Genomic DNA, 19,632 nt, shown 5'->3' on the forward strand with positions numbered 1-19,632 from the left:
GGGAAGCTGAGGCAGGAGGATCATTGTGAGTTTGAGACCAATCTGGGCTACAAAGTGAGCTCAAGGCCAGCATGAACTGCATAATGAGACCCTGTTTCGAAAAGATTAAAAAAAAAAAATTCCACATTCCAGAGGCAAGTCAAATTAGTCTATGCCAGTATTCTAGCCAGAACCACAAACAAAACTTGTTAACCAGTACTTGAGTAGCACAGTGTAATTTACATAGTGATCTCACATCCTCTTTGAACCACTAAATAACTCTGTGATCCAAGTAGGACTAGTTATAATCCACTATGTGCAGAAGAAGAGGTTGAACTTAGTAGAAACTACTACCTTTCTTATTTTATTAATAGTTTATTTTCTTTCTATGAGTTTACTTCAGGTTTGTCCTTTCTAGTAAATTTATAGAAATGGAAAGAAATAGAAGATCCTTCATTTGTCCCTGGTTAACAAAGAACTGACTTCTTGTGGGGGACAAAGTACTAATGCATCTATGCAGCTCTTCCTCAAATGAGTCTGTATTTTCTATTTCACATATGTCTGACACCCAAAAGCAGTGTGTGAGCTGAGCTGACTCCATCCAAATTTGCTTGTTCTTAACTTACAGCTTAAGTGTTTCACAGGAAAATATTTATAGCTGTACCTTTTTAAAGGATTAATGTTAATCTTCTAAAGCATCCTTGTAAACCGTGTTTGCTGCAAGAATGTAGAACATATTCATCTCCTAAACAGGACCGAGTGCCATTGTCCTGCAGACACTCAGGGCTCAGAGTCCTTGGATTAAGGAATCCTCGCCTAGGTGCCCATGAGGATGACTTCATTTCTCAGAAATATTCATAAAGCTTTTACCCTTTACTGAGGCTGTAGACTTGATTCGTTCCTAATTTCACAAAGAAACAAAGGATCCTCTTATATAGAGGCTGTGCTAGAACTAGAAATAACTGATCGCCTCTAACGAATTTACAGTGTCCTTTTCTGGGTTAAAGATGAGCTGAAAGAGTGACAGGGAGCTGAACAGACAGACTGGGTGGGCCACCTGAATGTCCTGTATGACACCAGGCTCTACTGGAATGTTCTTGATATTTAAGAAGCCAGGTCCTGGAGGTGAAGAAAAAAACCAAGCTTTCCTTTAAGGGAAGTGGAAGATGTGAGATTGCTAGAATGCCTCCAGGCTCCAGGTTATTAGAAAATCATCTAAGATTAAGAAATGACTTACACTTATCAGGTCAGGTGGATCGAAGTGAAGCTTTCATCAAAAATACAGAACTCCCCTAAAAAGATAAGTAAAGCAATTTTTAATTTTGTAGCTTGCCTGTGACTTATGAAGATATTGATTACGTTGACTTCTCTAGGAATTTCCCGTAGGTAACAAGCTCTGCTAGGTGACAGATCTATAGGAACAGGGTCGTTTTCTTTCTCACCTATGTGTGTTACCCGGCCATGCCAATGTGCTGTTTGGTGGCTGGATGAATCCCTCATTTTATCCACTTTCCAATAACTGAGCAGCTCTGTCACTGACCTTGATAAATTCCTTGATAAAACGGTATTTACCAGCAGCTTCCAATATCACCTGCGCCCTCCCATCCTTTAATGTATAAACTGCTCCCCATCCATCCCCATTTATTATCTTGTCTGTAACTAGACATTGCTGCCAGAATGCATTCCCTGCAGAAACTAGGCCTTTCCACAGCGGGATCCGACAAATCCACATCAATGTAGCACCACGCAGATTTGTAAAGAAGCAGGGATGCCTAATATCTCTCCCTGTGACATCTGGAGAAGGACAAGTAAAGACCAGGTACATTCACGGGCTGCCACTCAGAGCAGCCAGAGAGTCAATTCACTTCCCCAGCCTTGTAGGTTGCTCTTATGAAGGTACATGGGAGTTATCTGCTCAGCCCTGTTCCCTTTCCTCTTGAAAGCCAAATTGCCTTCAGTCCTTGGAATCCTTTCATTCCTGTTTGAACAGGCTGGGGGCTGATTTGTAGGATCTCTTATTCATTTTTCCCCTCTGTTACCCCCGTAAAGACCAAAGCACGAAAGGTGCTCAATGCCACTGTTTTCCAGAAGAAGCCCACTTTTAAAACTTCACTTTGTTCAGTGATTGTGGTTGGGCCCGCTCAGGTTTAGATGTTCCCAGGTGCTCTTTGAGGGGTGGAGGTAGATCAAGGGGGGAACCTTTGTTTGAAGCAGAGGAGAGAGGAGAGCCTTTCTGAGACACTGAATCACTCAGCAGCCCGGAGCTGGCGGCCTCAGGAGAGGGCCTTGGTGCTGCGATTCTGCTGCCAGCTCATGGCTCCATCTTCACTCGCTTGGTGGGCACAGGTTGACCAGACTGGCTTTTGCTCTGTCCAGCCCCCATCTGCTCCAGGCTCAACTTTTCAATTGAGTGGACGTATAGAAAACCTAAAGGCCCAGGGTGGTGGCTCCAAGCAAACCTCTCCTGAATGTTGTTGTTGCTTTGTAAGTTGTGAATAGCCCGGTGTCTTAAAAGGAAATCTGTTCACACCTTGCAACCCTGCCTTCTCTCACTTCCTTAGAACATTTGCTGTAAACAGGACCAAAATGTTTTTTCTCCCTTGACAGGTTGCCTGGTGACAGTGGCCTGCCCTGGGAATCCACTGGCCACTTCTGAACACAGGACTGGTTTTTGGTTACTACTGTTTTTCATTTTTGGCTTTCATTTTGGATTTGTTTAGGTCTCAAGACTAAACTGTTTTTAGATCGGCTGTTCTATTCCATCACAGATTTCTCTAGGGCATCTAGTGAGTCCTCTTGAAAGTTTGTTTCTCCAGAGTAGCTGCTAATGAATGGAGGATTGTGGGTAGAGCAGGTGGCTACATAGGTGTCTGTGCAGGTGTGGTAGTTGCAGTCCTAAAATGGCCTTGGGGGCAGACCCCATAACAAGGCATGTTACCCCACAGGCTTTCTTTGAGAGAGGTATGTGGGGATGAGCAGGTTGAAATCCTCCCCCATGTTCCCACTGGTCACCAAAATAAACAGGATGCCCTGGAATGGAGCCATTCCATGCCCTTCCTTCTAGGAGAGCCACTGTCCTTTCCTTCTTGTCTCTTTCCCAAAGGGCCAGGGTGTCCATGCAGTCTTGGGCTCCAGGGCTTACCCTTAGCAGGTCGCAAGTGTTCCCCCAACAGCAAACTACCACTGCCCACTACCCAGTATAGCAGGTGTGGGAGAGATGGAGCTGGTGGCCCTGTTGTATAGCAGGTGTGGGAGAGATGGAGCTGGTGGCCCCGTTGACCCAAGTTGAGTAGAGGAGCCTCTTGGTGACCCTGCCTGACATCCGCCTTCTATGCTTACTATTCACATGTAAGCATCTCTGTTTCATCCTGCGATGATTTTTTTTTCTACCCTGAATTCTCAGACTTCTATTCTTGCTTTCTGTTATCTAAGAATTCCTAAGATTTTCCAATCTGCTGGTAGTGTTTTCCATCAGATCTTTTTCATGACAGACAAAACTTTGGCTCAAAGAAGTCCATCTCAATAGGTGTTGTACGTTGGCTCAGAGAAGTCCAGCTCAATAGGTACTGTACATTGGTCTTGGATGATCACCTTTGTCCAGTCTCCACTGACCTTGCCACAGACTAATAACTTCAGTTGGTCTAAGTAGTAACAATTGAATGAATAAACTTATCGTAAGGAATAATTTTATGGGGTTTGGATTAAGAGGAGAGAGTCATCATTTTCACCCTATTTCCTCCATTAGTAATTACACCATCCCCTTATCCACAGAGGTATGTTCCAAGATGCTCCACAGATGGATGGTGCTATGCCTAACGCTGCATATGCATTTTCCCCTGTACATATATATCTATGACAAAACTTAGTTATAAATTAGATGCAGTAAGAGATTAATAATAATACAATAAAACAATTAATAGTAACTTACCATAATCAAAACTATTTAAAACTTAGGAGTTGTTCATTCCCGCAATTTTCCATTTGATACTTTTGTACTTAAGTAGATAACTGAAATCATGGAACAGACAGTGGGGCTACTGTAACTATTTACCTTGACACAAATCAAGATGAGTTGTGCTGTGCACACCTTGTCTTAGTTAGCCCTCCATGGGAAAGATAGCAGAACGAAAGCCCCAATTCCCTCCAACCACAAAACAAGAACTGGTCCATAGCTGACATCTCCCCTGAGTTCAGCCTGAATTACATTAAAAACTCCTGTGTTCATTCATGCCACGACGTCTAATGAACACCCACCCTAATAATAATGCCATCCTGCATTTGTGCTGCATTTCCAGTGTAGACAGTGCTTCATGTACAATAACCAGTCCAACCTTTATTACAGTCCTGTTTATTATTACCATTTTACAGATGCAGAGACAAGGCATTTAACCAATTGAGCAACTAGAACATTCACTGTTTAGATCTCAAATTCAGTTTCTGCTTCTAATGCAGTGCTGCCCTTTGATCCTCCTTCTCTAGAGAAGAGCAGCATAGAGTGACGAATAGTTAGAATACCATTCACCAGAGTATGCTGCAAACTGCCGCAGCAGTGGGGCTATGTATTATATCAGAATGAAGGTTGGTCCACTTCTCCCTAGGGGCAGTGACATCCTAGCTGAGCTTGATACAGAAAGAATATCTTAGGCCCCAAGAGGAGCATGCAGAAGGTCTTGGAGGCACGAAAAAGGTATAATGCATTTGAGGAATAGAAAGGTGCACAGAATGGCTGGAGCAGAGATCACAGCTATCAGGATATGTGGGAAGTGAGAGGAGACAGGTAGTCTGGAAAAGCAAATCAAGGTTGGCTTTAAAGAACTCCGTGTGGTGACGAGGGACCCTTTCTAGATATACTGAGTGTGGGGTACTTGTGAGCTCCCTGGGAAGAGATGGCTAGGGAGCCACTGCAGCTCAGGAAAGAGCACTATTTGGAGGTGAAGATTTTAGCCTTTATCACTATACAGATGGGGGTGGAAGATTTTTCTGAGGTGAAGGTAGTACAGAGCTTTGGGGATACAGTACAGTTTGAGAGGCGGATGTAAGAACAGATACTGAGAGAAAATATTTAGGAAAGCAGGAAGCGTAGAAGACAATAGGCTGGGAAAGAAGAACTGGGGCGGTGCACAGACAGGGAGGCAGCTGGTAGGAAATTGAGTATGTTCCCGAAATAGCGTGAATGCTGCCAAAGTTGTCTCTTCTCCACACTTTAGCCAAGGTCCAACGCCTCCCTGGAGTGGCTCAGGGTCAGCTCCAACACAAGGGTGCATTGTTAGTATATTGCATTGAGAATTTGACAGGTCTTCCTCATGTTTTAAAACTTGGATGAACATAACTTGAGATCTATAAATTCTAAACACAGTGCTTTTTAAGAAAACATGAGTTGAGCAATGTGGATCGCATATCGATACGTAAATTCTCCTCCTAACACAGATCCCTCATATAGAGATCTGCTCCCAGAATTTCAACTGTGACTCTCTTTAAGGTTTTGGAGCTGAATTCTAAGCCTTTTTTTTTTTTTTTTCCTGACTGGGGTGTTTTTCTCCCTGCGTCTTAGCCTATTCCACGGAGGCAAGAAGGAAACTTGGTGACTGTTTTCTCTTTTAGCCAAACACCTAGGAGTGTTTCATGCTCTTTGCAGCTGATGTCAAGTAGCAAGAACAGCAGGGCTGCTCCTTGTGCTGAAGAGCTGTAATCCTATTATGCCCACCTTAAGACTTTCATGTTAGCTGCTCTATGGTAGTAGCTGGACAGAGGTGATTCCATTGACTTTTAAATCCCCAAGGGTCCTGGTTTCAAAATCCCCATGTCTAAGTCAAGTAGTAGATTAGGCCTCTTGCTAAGAGCCCCTGTGGCCACAGCTTTTCTTTAGTGTCTTTCCGGGGCTCATACCTTCTGGGTTCCACCATTAAGGACCACATTGGTGTGCATTTGTATTCTTCGGTGGTGATCCTCAGCAGGAAGTAAACCTGGCTGACCTCTCCCAGGTTGCGGATTTAGTATCTGTCTTTGTGTAGTCAGAACTAGGAAATAGATCTTCTGCTGGTTCTGTAACAGAGGGATGTCATTTCTTTTTCTCAGTTAAAGCTGTCCTTGTGAAGATAATGTGCAACATATACAGTTTTCTTCCTCTACCTAGCCTCTGCTGGCTCTGTTGGCTTCCCCATGTAATAATAAACTTGCAAAATTACACACTCCAACTAACCAGTTTAGAATATTCACGGTCCAGTTCTGACCACTCAAAATTCTTATAATTGACTGAGTTCCAGGTGTGATGTGCTTGACCAAATGTCATCCTTTATTGGTATATTTGTTTAGCATACCAATGTATTGGTCAGCTTTCCCATTGCTGGATATTTTGTTCCAGAATATCCACAAGTTAAATGAGAAAATGGCTTATTTGGTTTGTGGTTTCAGTTTATGGTCAGCTGGTTCCAAAGCAAAAAACATCTGGCCAGAAGAGTGTAATGGTGCACAGCTGCTCATTTCATAGTGGCCAGGAAAGCAGAACAGAAGGAGATAACTGCAAGAGAGACACCATCCAAAGGTGTACCTTCTGTGACTTGTCTCTGGCTGGATGCCACCTCCTAGTGGCACATTCAGAATTCATTGATGAGCATAGCACCCCTATAACCCAGTCATCTCTTCAGGAGACTCTTAATTCAGTCTAGTTAACAGTTAAGATTAACTGCTAACTATATATGGGCTTGAGTCTTGAATATCACTGTGCTGGATTTTTTTCTCCCACAAATAAATATGATGTAGCTTTCATATTCACCACTTCTTTAAACTCTCACAACCTGTCTCTCAGGGAGACATCACTCCCAGGTTTCAGCCGAGGCCAAGGTTCTGACATCACAGCATCAGTAAGTGGTGGCACAGCACCGAGATTAGAACTTGATCTTCAGACTCTAAATCTAGTGCTGTGCTCAGTATATCAACTCTTCCTGAGCTTAACAGACCAAGAAATACTTTTAAAATTACAACACAATAATGGAATACCATCAAAAGCTCATTAAGGACTGAGTGTATAACACAGAGTAATGCTGAATAATACCACTAATTGCCAGATTTTAAGACAAAATGCATAAGACAGACTGATAATTATGTAGTAAGAAATGTTCATGACTACAGTAATTAGCGGAGAGGAAATGCCACCTATCCATAAGTGTGTGGATTGTCAGTTGACTTCCTAGCACGCTCAGGATTAACAACCCATTTATTTTTAAGTTTCAAAGTGTTTTAGTCAGGAAGTAAAACTGATACTGCAGAGAACAACAAAAAGTCCAAACTACTGTCCAACCGTGTCTCTCATCATTAATATAATTAAATGCTATTTCTGATTCCAAAATAATTACAAGACACAAAAGGTGATAGACGTTCACTCAGTCTTCCCATGCCACAAATGTCCATACCCCATTTTACACAAACTAATTGTGGACAGTGCTGGTCCAAGAAGCACATTTGAGAAACGTAGACATTTATATCCTATTTCTCCCCTCTTGCTAATCCCAGGCACTACTGTTTACCTCATTCTCACCTCGTACCCTTCCTATCTCCTTAGAGGTGTATGTTCTATATTTGAGTTCTCAAAAAAAACTATCGCGACAGTAGCATTAATGTTTTGTTAAGCTTAGGTATCAAATGGGATCCCAAGAAATTTACATCCAATGTCAAGCTGACTGAACCATTTGCTCCTCATGGTGTAGAAAGATAAGTTATGTCATTTTTTAAGATGAAAATGAAAAGCAGTTTGTTAAGTCAGTCATCTACAAGTTGACAAATAAGCTAGCCCAACTACACTGTGATTGGGGGTGGTCTTCCTTCTGAGATTGGAAGAGAGGGGATCTTGTGGACAGCAGAGTCCTCCCATATCCTTCCAGCAAGGAAAACACTCATTTCAAAAGTCCCTTTGAGGATTGTAATGACACAATCTCTCCTGCTGTCGGTATCTTTTTACCGACGTCCCTGGGTGTGTTACTGACCCTGGAATTATTTCCTTATTTGAAGCCTTAGTTGAGTCCTTTTTTTCATTTTTTCTCTTTTTTTACTTTGTAGACCTGGCCAGAGGACTGTAGATGACCTCGAGATTATCTATGAAGAGCTCCTGCATATCAAAGCCTTATCGCATCTGTCTACCACAGTAAGTCTTCGCTTAGTGGAGCTGATCAGGGGAGCCCGAAGGTCAGTGCAGTTAGGACTGGGGGAGAATGTGATGATAGGGTGGTGGGAACCTGAACTCTTGACTCATGAATCTACCTACATATAGGATGCTAAGGAAGTTATGCACAAGAATAATCACTAGGGCCTGGACACAGCATCTGCCTGGCAAGGGTGAGGTCCTGAGGTTGATTCCGGGTACCAAAAAAAAAAAAAAAAGAATAAAGAAATCGCTAAAGGAAATCAAGTTACTAGTAGTAGTACATGTGCCCTAGACCCCAAAGCAGCCTGATGAGAGTAAAATTAGAACATGAGTTTCGTCCTTCCAAATCTGAATTTTGGAACCTGCACACTCACACAAGAAAGCTAAGCCCTGAGAGGGATTCTGAATGCTTTCCTTGACATACGGCAGCAGAGGGAGGAAGGAAAGAAATCTAGAAGTCCTGTCCTGGCTCATAGAGCTAGACCCACCCAGGCTTGCTGCCCTTTGGAAAAGGAAGCAGACACTTCAAGAGAGCATCTTTTTAAGGGGCCACAGTGATGCTCACTACCTAGTAGTCAAGTGTGGCTCAGTGGCTGTGTCTGACTCAGAACTTTAACCTAATTAGGGTTTTGAGGCAGAAATACTAACTTCTGAGTAGGGATAGAACCACCCCCTCTTCTGAGAGCAGGGTGCCATTTACCAGGGCCTCAAGCAGAAGAGCCCCAAGCCCTCTTTACCCCTCAACCCAGACAGGACTTCCTTCCCGTTTCTCACACCCCTGCACTCCTAGGGATCTGGACGCTCAATCACTTACCTCGACTATCCAAAGGATTGTCCTCGCTGACCTACCCCTGCCTTGTCATCCTCACCTTCTATATGGTAGGGCAAGTCTAAGTGCCTGGGTAGTCTCCGTATGTACATAAAGGGGCAGGCAGTGGAGGCCCTATAAACCTCGGTATGGAAAGGGCCCCTTTCCCCTACCCATGCTCCAGGTGCCCAGCATGCCCCTCTTCTGACTTCTCCAGTCCTGTAGAATCGCAGGAAGTCTCTTCTTCTACCTCAAACCCCTGTACCTGGGCACCATGGAAAATTCTCAGGTTATTGGTTTTTAGACCTATCATTGAGACCATAACTTTGAAACACTATATGTTAGCCAGGAGGAATTTGGAATTTTAGCTGTCATGGAATATAAGTTTGCTGGCTTAATTATTCAACTTCAAGACACTCAGTTTCCCAGCATGCTTGCAGTGGCATGCTTTGTGCTGCCGAGGAGAGCCATTAATTGCAGGAGGGTCCAAAGATGAGGTGGACATCTCATCTTTTCACCAAAGGCACGAGATAGGTGATGAGTTGCTGGTTAGTGCATGTGAAACCACGTTTTATACAGTCTCTCACCAGGTGGTGTGGTGTAAATTAGCTTTGCACAGGTTTTGAGATCCTGATGGTAAATCTAGTGAAGGCGGTTCTGGAAGAACCTAGGAAGAAGTGAGGTGAAAGACAGCTGTGAGGAAGCAAAGGAACAGGAAGTCCCTTCCGCCTCAGCCTCCCAAGCCTGGCTTTTCCACGCTCTTTCTTTCTCTCCTAGGTGAAACGGGAGCTAGCTGGTGTTCTCATCTTTGAGTCACATGCCAAAGGAGGGACAGTGTGTAAGTAAAAAGTGTAGCGGCTCATGGTGCCCAGCTCAAAGTTGCTCCAGCACAGGCCAGGAAACCTGTAGCAGATGGCCCCCGGTGGTACCGTGGTCTCACGTGGCAGGATGTCACACAGCACTTGGGCTTTTATGGAACTGTGATTATTTCAGGGTGTGGCACATGCCCTGAAGTGTGGTGGTTTTCCAGCACCCCCGTGGGTGGCCGTTGCCAAATCTCACTTGCTTCCTACCTTTGTGGCTCGTAACAGGCATTTAAAGGGCATGGGCTGACGTCCTGCAGACTGCAATACGTTCTCAGCGACTTTACTTAAATTTGGGGCTTTAGAGCTGAGCTGTTAAGTAAGACATTAAAATCCGATCTTAACAGACATGAATAGTATTACATAAGTTGACATTTCCCGCTAGTCCTACAAAATCCTGCTTACATACAGGAGTTAATGATCTGAGGAGGCCGGGCAATGCCACCTGCTCCAATCTGTCCTGCAGAATTGTAAGACGCATCAGCATGCTGGAGGTTTCAGCAGTAAAGAAAGATGATCGAACATTTACAATGGCACTTTCCAAACCTACTGACACACAGAGCACTTTTTTAATGGTCACCATTGCCGAGAGATGTTGTATTTTGGGAAAACTTTGCTCTTTCTTCAGGATGCAATATAGTCAAGTAAACAGCCATTGTGAACTGTAAAAGTAAAAAGTATTTTAAAAATTATATTTCAGCGTGCTTTATTTTCAGTCATTAAGAGTGATATTTCTGACTTGGGTATAGATTTGAGAAAGAATGTTACTATTTTATATTTTATGGTTCACTTTGATAGTTTTGATGGTCTCTAATGCCTTAAAAATTATCTTTCTTTTTATAATGAAATATTTAAATGTTTCACGTGAAAAATGGTGAATATTGCAAATACCATTTTAACCTTTATCAAAAGCTCCCATTATACCACATTTATCATGTTTTCTTAACGAGTGAAATCACACAGTTCCAGTTATAGGTGTCTTATTCCCTTCTTTATCCCATTCTTCTCTTTTCCTCCCAGTGATAATTCCCACCCTGAATGTAGTAGTTATCTTTCCAACTCATTTTTAAAGAAAAGTAGGTAGGTGTATATGTATAAACAAATGTAATTCTGACTTGCATGTTTGCAAGCTTCACATTACTGGTCAGATCACTTTCAGAAACTGTTTTCTATGGCCCAATGTTTTCATGAATTGCAGGGGAAACGGGTAGCTAGTAAATTGGTATCTGGTGGAAACCTATCTTCCAGGGCACAAGAAGTAATGCAGTCTCCCTTCCTTCCATGTGCTATGGAAAGAAAAATCATATTCCACCTGAATAATTTAACATTTGCCAGTAATTTCTTGTATTTTATGTATGTGTAATTCTGAGGACTTAAAAATGATGATTTGATAAGCTGTGATTTGTATTGATATGCTTATATTCTTGTCGTAAATTTTTTTATCTTTTTGTGTCTAGTATTTAACCAGGGAGAAGAAGGTACCTCCTGGTACATTATTCTAAAAGGATCGGTGAATGTAGTCATTTATGGCAAGGTATATATATATATATATATATATCTTCTTCTTTTTTAAACTTTATTATATTCCACTTACTAGTGTGGCTTTAAATATTAACAATGTAGTGCTACAATTAAACTTGCAACAATATTGGTACTTCGTGTAGAAAAGGCATTATTATATCCTTAATCCAATTTTCTTAATTATTATACTTACAGTAGTATTACAACTTTCTTGGGCTCATCTCCTTATGGATTATAATGTATGCATTTAAATTAGGTCATAGACCATATTACTCAATGAAAGAAAATTTAAGCATTATAATTTAATTACACAATCCTACTTGGGCATCCCTAGATACAGCCCATTTATATATCCAGTGTTTTTGTAGTCTTGTGACAAGCAAAGGGTTGTTTACCATTTCACTCGAATGTCCTTCTCTCCCCAGGGTGTGGTCTGCACCCTGCATGAGGGAGATGATTTCGGCAAGTTAGCACTAGTGAATGATGCTCCTCGTGCTGCCTCTATTGTCTTGCGAGAAGATAATTGTCATTTCTTAAGAGTTGACAAGGAAGATTTCAACCGGATCCTGAGGGTGAGTCCAAAGCACACTGAGACTGAAAACATATTTCATTTTCCAAGTAACACAGAGCTCCAGGTGAAGTATTACTTGAGTAGTACTGGAATGAATTCATGCTCTGGGACAGAGAACCTGTTTTAAAATAGACACATTGAACATGCTGGGGCCCATAGGTGATGCTCCAGGAAAGCTACAAGCATAGGATGCTATGCTGGGTCGCCAGCTCTGCACACAACTATCATGGTTCATCAGAATTGGCAATGAGTAGCAATTGCCTTGCCAAAATGTCAGGGTCTCTGGCATCCTTTTCACGTTCTTTCCCACCCTACTCTGCAACACAGTGCCAGCCCCATTTGCCCACGTCTGTTTCTATCCAAGATCTTTCTAGTGTCTGTCTCCTATCTCTTTCCAAAACTGAACCCTTCTCATACCTCTCATGGCTTACCGAGTGACTGTGTGTTCATGGGACTTATTACCAATGTGCTTACTCCAACCAAGCATTTTCATTTCGATTATTTTATCTCAAAAGGTTTCAAATTAAAGATATTGGAAAGTAGGTGAAAAATTGTGGAGACAACAAAGGGAGCTGCAATAGTGGACTTAAAGTTGGTTTTGAAGACAAGCTTCCTCTTAGTTTATTTAAGGTATTTATGGGAGTGGAATTTTAGAAATGGTTTCTGGTCTTTCCCCACCAATCTCTGACCCCTTGGGAGTGTTGACCCAGCTTTGATTGGTAGGGCCCCTGGTTACAGACCACTGAGGATGGTCACAGAACCCTACCCCCCTGGCTTCTCACATGGCCTGGGATCTTTCCCATCCTCCGTTGAGTTCACCTAGGATGGCTCTGCTCTCTTCCCTGCCTCACTGGCTCTCAAAAAGTCCTGTCTTCCCCACTCCTTGTGTATGTACAACTCTCCCTACCCTGCCAGAAGCATCTGTCTCTGCTGGCAACATTTCCAACGCCAAAGTGTCTTCAGAGTGCAACGCCTTGATACAAAGAAAGTTAAAACAACTATGAAATAATATAGGGAAAAATACCATATGCGATTTGATTTGCCTCTCCTCTCATCTCTTTTAAGAAGAAAAAAACACACTAAGCTTTTCAATTAATTATTGAAAATAATATTAAAGTTTAGAAGCCAGTTTCACTAACTTTTTGAAGTTCACACATGTGGAGTTTATAGTGAGTCAAACAATTTTGATCATTTGTCATTGATATGATGTATAATTCAAAATCACGGAAGAAGGCTTTTAATACATTTTGAATTGTTTTTTTAAAAAAGTCTTTTGAACAGAAGCAAAAATGCCATTTCTTAGGAAACTCAGGAAAAACGAACTTTGCCAAAGCTGCATGCAGTTCACCGTGTGTTTTATGAAGAATAAACGCCTTGTCTCCCCGCTACACAACCTCTCCCAAAGGCCTCTGGGTGCAAAATCACTCCACTCTCTACTCTTCAGTTTTTCTGAGTGTGGAGCAAAAGCAGGGTTTTAAAAGCATGTTTCAAACCTCATCTGGTCCTCTCTCTGACCATTCCAGCCCTTGACTTTGCAAACGAGTTAATTCATAGTCGCAACAGTTAGCATCACAAGCACCAAATGAGTTTCTGAAGCATTTGAAATTTTTTTCATTGTCTGAGTAAATGACAGCATCTGTATGTGGTGTAATTTGTATTTGCAGGACGTTGAGGCGAATACAGTCAGACTTAAAGAACATGACCAAGATGTATTGGTACTGGAGAAGGTCCCAGCAGGGAGCAGAGCTTCTAATCAAGGAAACTCACAGCCTCAGCAAAAGTATGTTTGCATCCAACACTGTAATTGCCAGACTATGATTAACCTTTTCACATGGTATCATCATTTCTACAATAGCATGTTCTCCCTTTTTGTGGAGGATGGCAGTGTGTGTGACTTTTCTCTCTCTCTCTATTGACTAATCACACATCTTGTGGAGTATAATGTATCCATTTCTGGCACTGCACTGAGCTCTGTGCTGCCTAGAGTCATGCTGGAGAGAATATTCTACTCTGAAAACCTCTCTCGGTACTCACTATTCAATGGTAATAGCTTTGGAACAGAAGGCACACAGGGGAACAATGGAAACAGGCATGCAGGGCGGCTGGAAGGGTACAGGCTCCTCGGTGATGAGAATCTTCCGCATTTGAATGTCACCTATGGGATTTCTCACAAAGTGTTTTCATCTTGCTGTCAGAATGGACATCTTTGATAGAAACCCAGATTTTAAATAAAAAACAGTCTTGATTGCAGCTCAGAAATGTTCATTTGACCTCGTTCTTTATATATGCCTGCTGATGTCCAAAGGGAATTTGCTTCACATTTCTCAGGTTTCCTGTTTAAGTTGAATCTTTTTTGGTCTATCTGTGTTCATTTTCAGCTTTTGCTGCAACTTCCTACCTAAGAACTTCCTACCTATTTTTTTTCCAGCAAATGTACCAACGGTTGAGTGGTAAGAAAAGTGAATAAGAGTTGTGGCTCTAAAAAACACAGCGAATAGCAGAATTGGAGTTTTTAAATGAAGATAAATTTTAAATTCATATGACAAAAACACCAATTCTGTAACTAGAGAAATGTCTAATAATATGCTGAAAGAAAATTAATCCTAGGAATTTCCCTTTATTGCTGAAGAATAGGATTTCCTTTATCAGAACACTCAGCGTAACTGGAGAATTTTTATTGTCTACACTAAAAGCCTAACGCTCAGATATTTTCATCTGGATGAATCAACGTATTTGCAAGGAGGGCCTAACGAAACATATCACTAAGTAACCATCGTATATCTTCATACGTTTTATCTAATCCTCAGGATGACTCCTTTAGAGGATGGAGACACTTAAGCTCAGAGAAGTGGCTTACTTGCTCAAGATCTCAGACCTTAAAATGAGAGAGCTTGGATTCAAATTCAGGTTAACCCACTTTCACACCTGTGTTCCTTCAGCCTTCCAGTTTACAATAGCAAACTACATCCGGTTGGCGCTTCTCATTGTGGGTTCTGCTTCACAGAGTCCCCCAAATGCGGATAGAGAATGTTCAGGAAAAAGTTGTGTGTGTGCTGAACTTACATAAACTTTGTCTCCTTGTCATAAATTCCTAAACAATATGGAATAGCAACTGTTTCCGTAGCAGTTATATTTTATTAGGAATAAGTAATTTAGAGATAATTTGAAGTGTGTGGGAGAATGTGTGTATTTTATATGCAAATAGGACGCTATTTTGCAGCTGTGGGTTTGGGTACTTGTGGTGGTCCTGGAACAAGTCCCCCACAGATACAGAGAGATGACTGTCTGTAAATATTGCATCCCTAACAGCGTATATGAATACTACATCCTTAAATATTGCACACCAGGACTGACTTACGAAGGGCTGTATACAAATCTGTCATTTTGCTTATAAAACTATAAAGATATCACCCAGTTTTCTCTACTATTTTCTTATGTTTTACTGCTATCTGTTCTTGAAAATGTTCTTGCTCAAGTGTTTTGAATGATTGTCCTTCCGGCCCATGGAGGAGGATAAGAATGAAAACTTTGGGGAAGTAAAAGTTTGGGGGCTGCTCCCAGTGACTTTCTTAGATGCCCTTAAATATAGTTGGATGGTTAATCTATATTCTTTAATAATGCCTCAGCTGTCTCCAAAAACCCACACTAACTAAAGAGGTAGGCCAGAGAATTCTCCTTAATATAGAAACATTTTGGTCAAGAGTTCCCACAGAAGCCTCTTCCTTCACTTCTTTAGATTATGGGGAAGGATCAGAGGCATTTGTTTGTCAACAATGTTTTCCAGTAAACATCTCCTCCAAATATTGGCATTTTAAAAATTTTGTTTTGGGCCAGGGATTTATTTAGCTATAAGCACCTGCCTGGCAAGCACAAGGTCATGAGTTTGATCCCTGGTACCAAAAATTAATTAATTAATTAATTATTTTTAAAAAGAGTTCAGATTTTTAAGGGGCCAGGGATTTAGCTCAGCAGTTCAAGTGCCTGCTTGGTAAGCATGAGGTCACAAGTTTGATCCCCAGTACCAAAAAAAGGGGGGGGGCTGGGGATTTAGTTCAGAGGCAGAAGCGCCTGCCTTGCAAGCACGCACTTGTGAGTTCGATCCCTGGTACCTATAAAAACGAAAAAGACCAAAGGAAAAAAAAAAAGAAAAGAAAAAAAAATTAAACTACTGATTTGGGCCAGGGGTTTAGCTCAGCCACCTAAGCGGTTGCCCTGCAAGTGTAAGGTAGTGAGTCTGATCCCTGGTAACAAAAAAAAAAAGCAAAAGTTTGTTTTGTTTTATGAGTTCAAACTAAAAGGGATTTTTAAAAAATAAAAGAGGCCATGTATTTTAATTTATTTTTGGCCTCTATTTGATTATCCATCATATATACATATTTTTGTCCTGTTATCCAACTTGAATTTCTAATATGATTCAAAAACTTGTGTGCATTCACAGTAAATCATTGAAGGAATATCATGGAGTGCAGAATAATGTAGCACAAAAACTCAGTGTCCTGCCTGAAAAGTCACTCTTGTAAGGGGTCATTTTCCACTTAAATTTTGCCCAAATCAGACCAGAATTGAAGGGAGGTTCTGTGAAAGTGAATTTTAAGCTGATGTTGTAGGTAACTTTCCCAACATGCCAACAACCCTGCCTACGGATAGATGTAAACTCTGAAAGTGTTGGGGCGCCTCGCTCCTCAGAAATTGTCCTTTTTGAGCTCAAAAACATTACCACACTGGTGCTAGGAATGTCATTTTCCCTGATTGGCTTTTTCTCTGAGAAATCCAGAGTAGTTTATGTTTAACCTTTCAGACGCTGCCAGGCACTCAGTTCTGAGCATAATATGAAAATGTCAATAAGATTGTTTGTCGTGATGGCTACGTTATATGCAGCCCTCAGACATTTGCCATCATCAATGTTCCCCTTGCTCCAAGGTTATGTGGGTTTAGGAAGAAAGAAAGAATTTGATACAGTGGTACTTGTTTTAGTTACCGGATTGATTTTTCCATATTTTCCCATTGCTGAACTCCTTGTGTGCACAAAAAGTTTCTTTCCACTCTTCTACTGGTGGCCTTTTTTTGTTCCAGATGCAGATAGAAATATCCGCATTTGCAAACTTGGTGTTGGGACAGGATTTTTCCGTTACAGATTTAAAACCTCCCAGCCCCTACAGTGTGACGCACAGGGGATGCGCCTTTAACTTGAACTCCTTCCGGCAGTAATCTGACAAGAGCCCTGCTGTCTGGTCTCAAGTGGCCTTGACCGCACTTACACAGAGGACAAGCAGTAAGCCTCCTGGCAGTGCATGAAATAAAACCTTAATGTGGGGTTTTAGCCAAACTCAGAGCCCCAAGATCACAGATGGCTGTGTCTGCCGGAAGTTCCAGGGTGTCCCTCTTCAGGGTTCCCAGTCCTCTGAGAATGTCAATGCCCAACAGCCTTCAGAAGCAGAGGCTGCACCAAGACAGCCAAGCTACTCTACCACTAGAGGGCGTCTCTGATGCCAAATAAAGCTCCTGCAGACTGGCCAGTAGGCAGAGCTCGCAGAGCTGCTTCTCCTTGAGACTAGAGAGGGTGCATGGTTTGACCAGACATGATAACTCAGCGATGTCCAAACAAGGGACACTGGAATTTGAATTCAACCTACTATCCGAATCAAACTTATGTCAGGAGACCAAACTGATGCAGCCTTGGTAAATTGCTAGCAACTGCTTTGTAAAGCCGTGTGAAAGAATACTTTTTTCTTTTCATTCAGTTTTAATGTTAAGTAATGTGTTTATACACCTATGTAAATAAGAATTCCTTTCGAAATGAAACAAACAGAAAAGGCCCTCTTTAGAGGAAGGTTTTTATTACATGGAACGTTTCCTGTTCAGAGTGAGCTCCAGGCTAGACCAGGCAGCTACAACTGGAGTACCTCAGTACAGGCAGGAAGGTTCCTTGATACGCGGCGGCTCTCAGAAACTAGACAGAGGGGCATGTCACAGTGTTTGCCACCTCCGCGATCCTGGCTCACATCCTCCCTTTGCTGAGCAGCTTCTCCATCTGCAGGACGGAGAGGATATTTAACCAGCAGGGCTAAGGAGGATGACATCATTTAGCGCCCACCTTGTTGTCTGGGTCTAGCTCTTCTAGAACCCCGAAGGTGGGACGTTATGACCCTGAGATTTCATGTATCTTAGATACTCCCGGACCTCCACACTCTGCCTGCAATGTCTCAAACAGACAAGGAACGCTGCAATCTCCCAGAGCTGAATTCTGCCACTGCTTTCTGAACAGACCAGAATGTTCTTTCATCGTTACGTTTTTTCCCTGTCATTTTGCCTTCATTGAAATGCCAGACAGAAAAACAAAGTCTTGAGTTTTGGAAGAGAAATGCCAAGATCAATTCAATTTACTTTGCCTGTAGCTCTCATGTGCTGTTTGTCACTGTCTTGACCATGACTTTGAAATAACCCACATTCAGTTTAAGACATAAATTTTCCCACGATGATTGGAGAGTGCTCTGAATGGATCTCTTGAAATAATGGCTAATGTACCTCTCAATATTTTGCATTTGACATTAACATAAACTATATACATTTTCTATTTACGATACCCTTGGAGTTGGTTTGTTTCCTTACTGATGTTTGGGATTTTGTTTTCTTTTCTCTTGTTTTATTATTAGCTGTATTTCCAAGGCACATACCAGTATACAGTTGGGAAAGACAGAGCATTCCAGAAATAGGCAGGGGAATCCAGTGTGAGACAAATTTTGCTATGAGTAACCCATATATGGATAACCCAGTTCACTGTCATTTCCCTTCATCAGCCTGCACTGCCCTGGAATTTATATGTTCCTTTTCATCCCCCTTTGGAACAAAGCTGAGGTTTCTTAGTTTCCAGACTGCTGGTGCTCCTCTCCAAGAGTTTACTTTAGTTCCATGTAGGGTAAAAAGAACAATGTTTTTAGTAACTACTTTAATAGTGGTTATCCTACTGTGTGCGTTGGACAAAGTATATGGGCTTTCCTACCACAAAGGGTATATTGTCTGTAAGTGTGTAACCTGTATAGCTCCCTGGGATCTCAAATTAAATAACAAAAAAACTTACATAAGTTTTAAAAAGTTTTATTGATGATTGCCCTTTTTGAAAAACTAATGACATTTTTATTTCTTATCCAGGTATACTGTGATGTCAGGAACACCTGAAAAAATTTTAGAACATTTTCTAGAAACAATACGCCTTGAACCAGCTTTAAATGAAGCAACAGGTATGCACACTGTACAATTTTATATGCCCATTATATACATATATAGCACGGGAAAAAATGCTGACGTCATTCTCAATGTGTATTGCCAAGGCAGTTTTAGAAGTGCGTTTTGTGGGGCTGGGGATTTAGCTCAGTGGCATAAGCGCGTGCCTTGCCAGCGTGTGGTCATAAGTTCGATCCCCGGTACCAATTAAAAAAAAAAGAAGTGGGTTTTGTGCTGGCATTGAAGAACATCCTGTGATGTATAGACAGGGAACAGTGCTTCTGCCTTCCCCGTCCTCTCAGATATCTCGATTTCATTCATATGTATCAGAAGTGGCATTCCATAGGCATCTCCTACATTATCCTTCTGTTCCACCTTATAATGGCATTGGTTAGGTTCATGTAAACTGTACCTCTTCCCATAGGGCATTTGAAATTGCCTATATAAAGCGTACAGATAAGCCTTGCTCCAAGTGAGAATAAAATGGTTCTCTTTGCAGTGTAGACTCTTGGTACAGAGTGTAACTAAACAC

General features: G+C 41.7%; 1 protein-coding gene across 7 annotated transcripts in view; it reads left to right on the forward strand.

Annotated features, from left to right (window-relative positions):
- Rapgef4 (Rap guanine nucleotide exchange factor 4) overlaps positions 1 to 19,632 on the forward strand; it is a 277,608-nt gene that overhangs the window by 208,365 nt on the left and 49,611 nt on the right. For all 7 annotated transcript variants that reach the window (XM_063259290.1, XM_063259291.1, XM_013142505.3 and 4 more), the window contains 6 exons: positions 8,032 to 8,116; positions 9,702 to 9,762; positions 11,245 to 11,321; positions 11,734 to 11,880; positions 13,544 to 13,659; positions 19,029 to 19,117. In XM_063259290.1, coding sequence (XP_063115360.1) covers positions 8,032 to 8,116; positions 9,702 to 9,762; positions 11,245 to 11,321; positions 11,734 to 11,880; positions 13,544 to 13,659; positions 19,029 to 19,117 — 575 coding nt within the window. The remainder of the gene's footprint in view (positions 1 to 8,031; positions 8,117 to 9,701; positions 9,763 to 11,244; positions 11,322 to 11,733; positions 11,881 to 13,543; positions 13,660 to 19,028; positions 19,118 to 19,632) is intronic.

Source organism: Cavia porcellus, unplaced genomic scaffold, assembly GCF_034190915.1.
Source record: "Cavia porcellus strain 051 isolate PalLab524CR breed Dunkin Hartley unplaced genomic scaffold, mCavPor4.1 scaffold_12, whole genome shotgun sequence".
Taxonomy (NCBI): domain Eukaryota; kingdom Metazoa; phylum Chordata; class Mammalia; order Rodentia; family Caviidae; genus Cavia; species Cavia porcellus.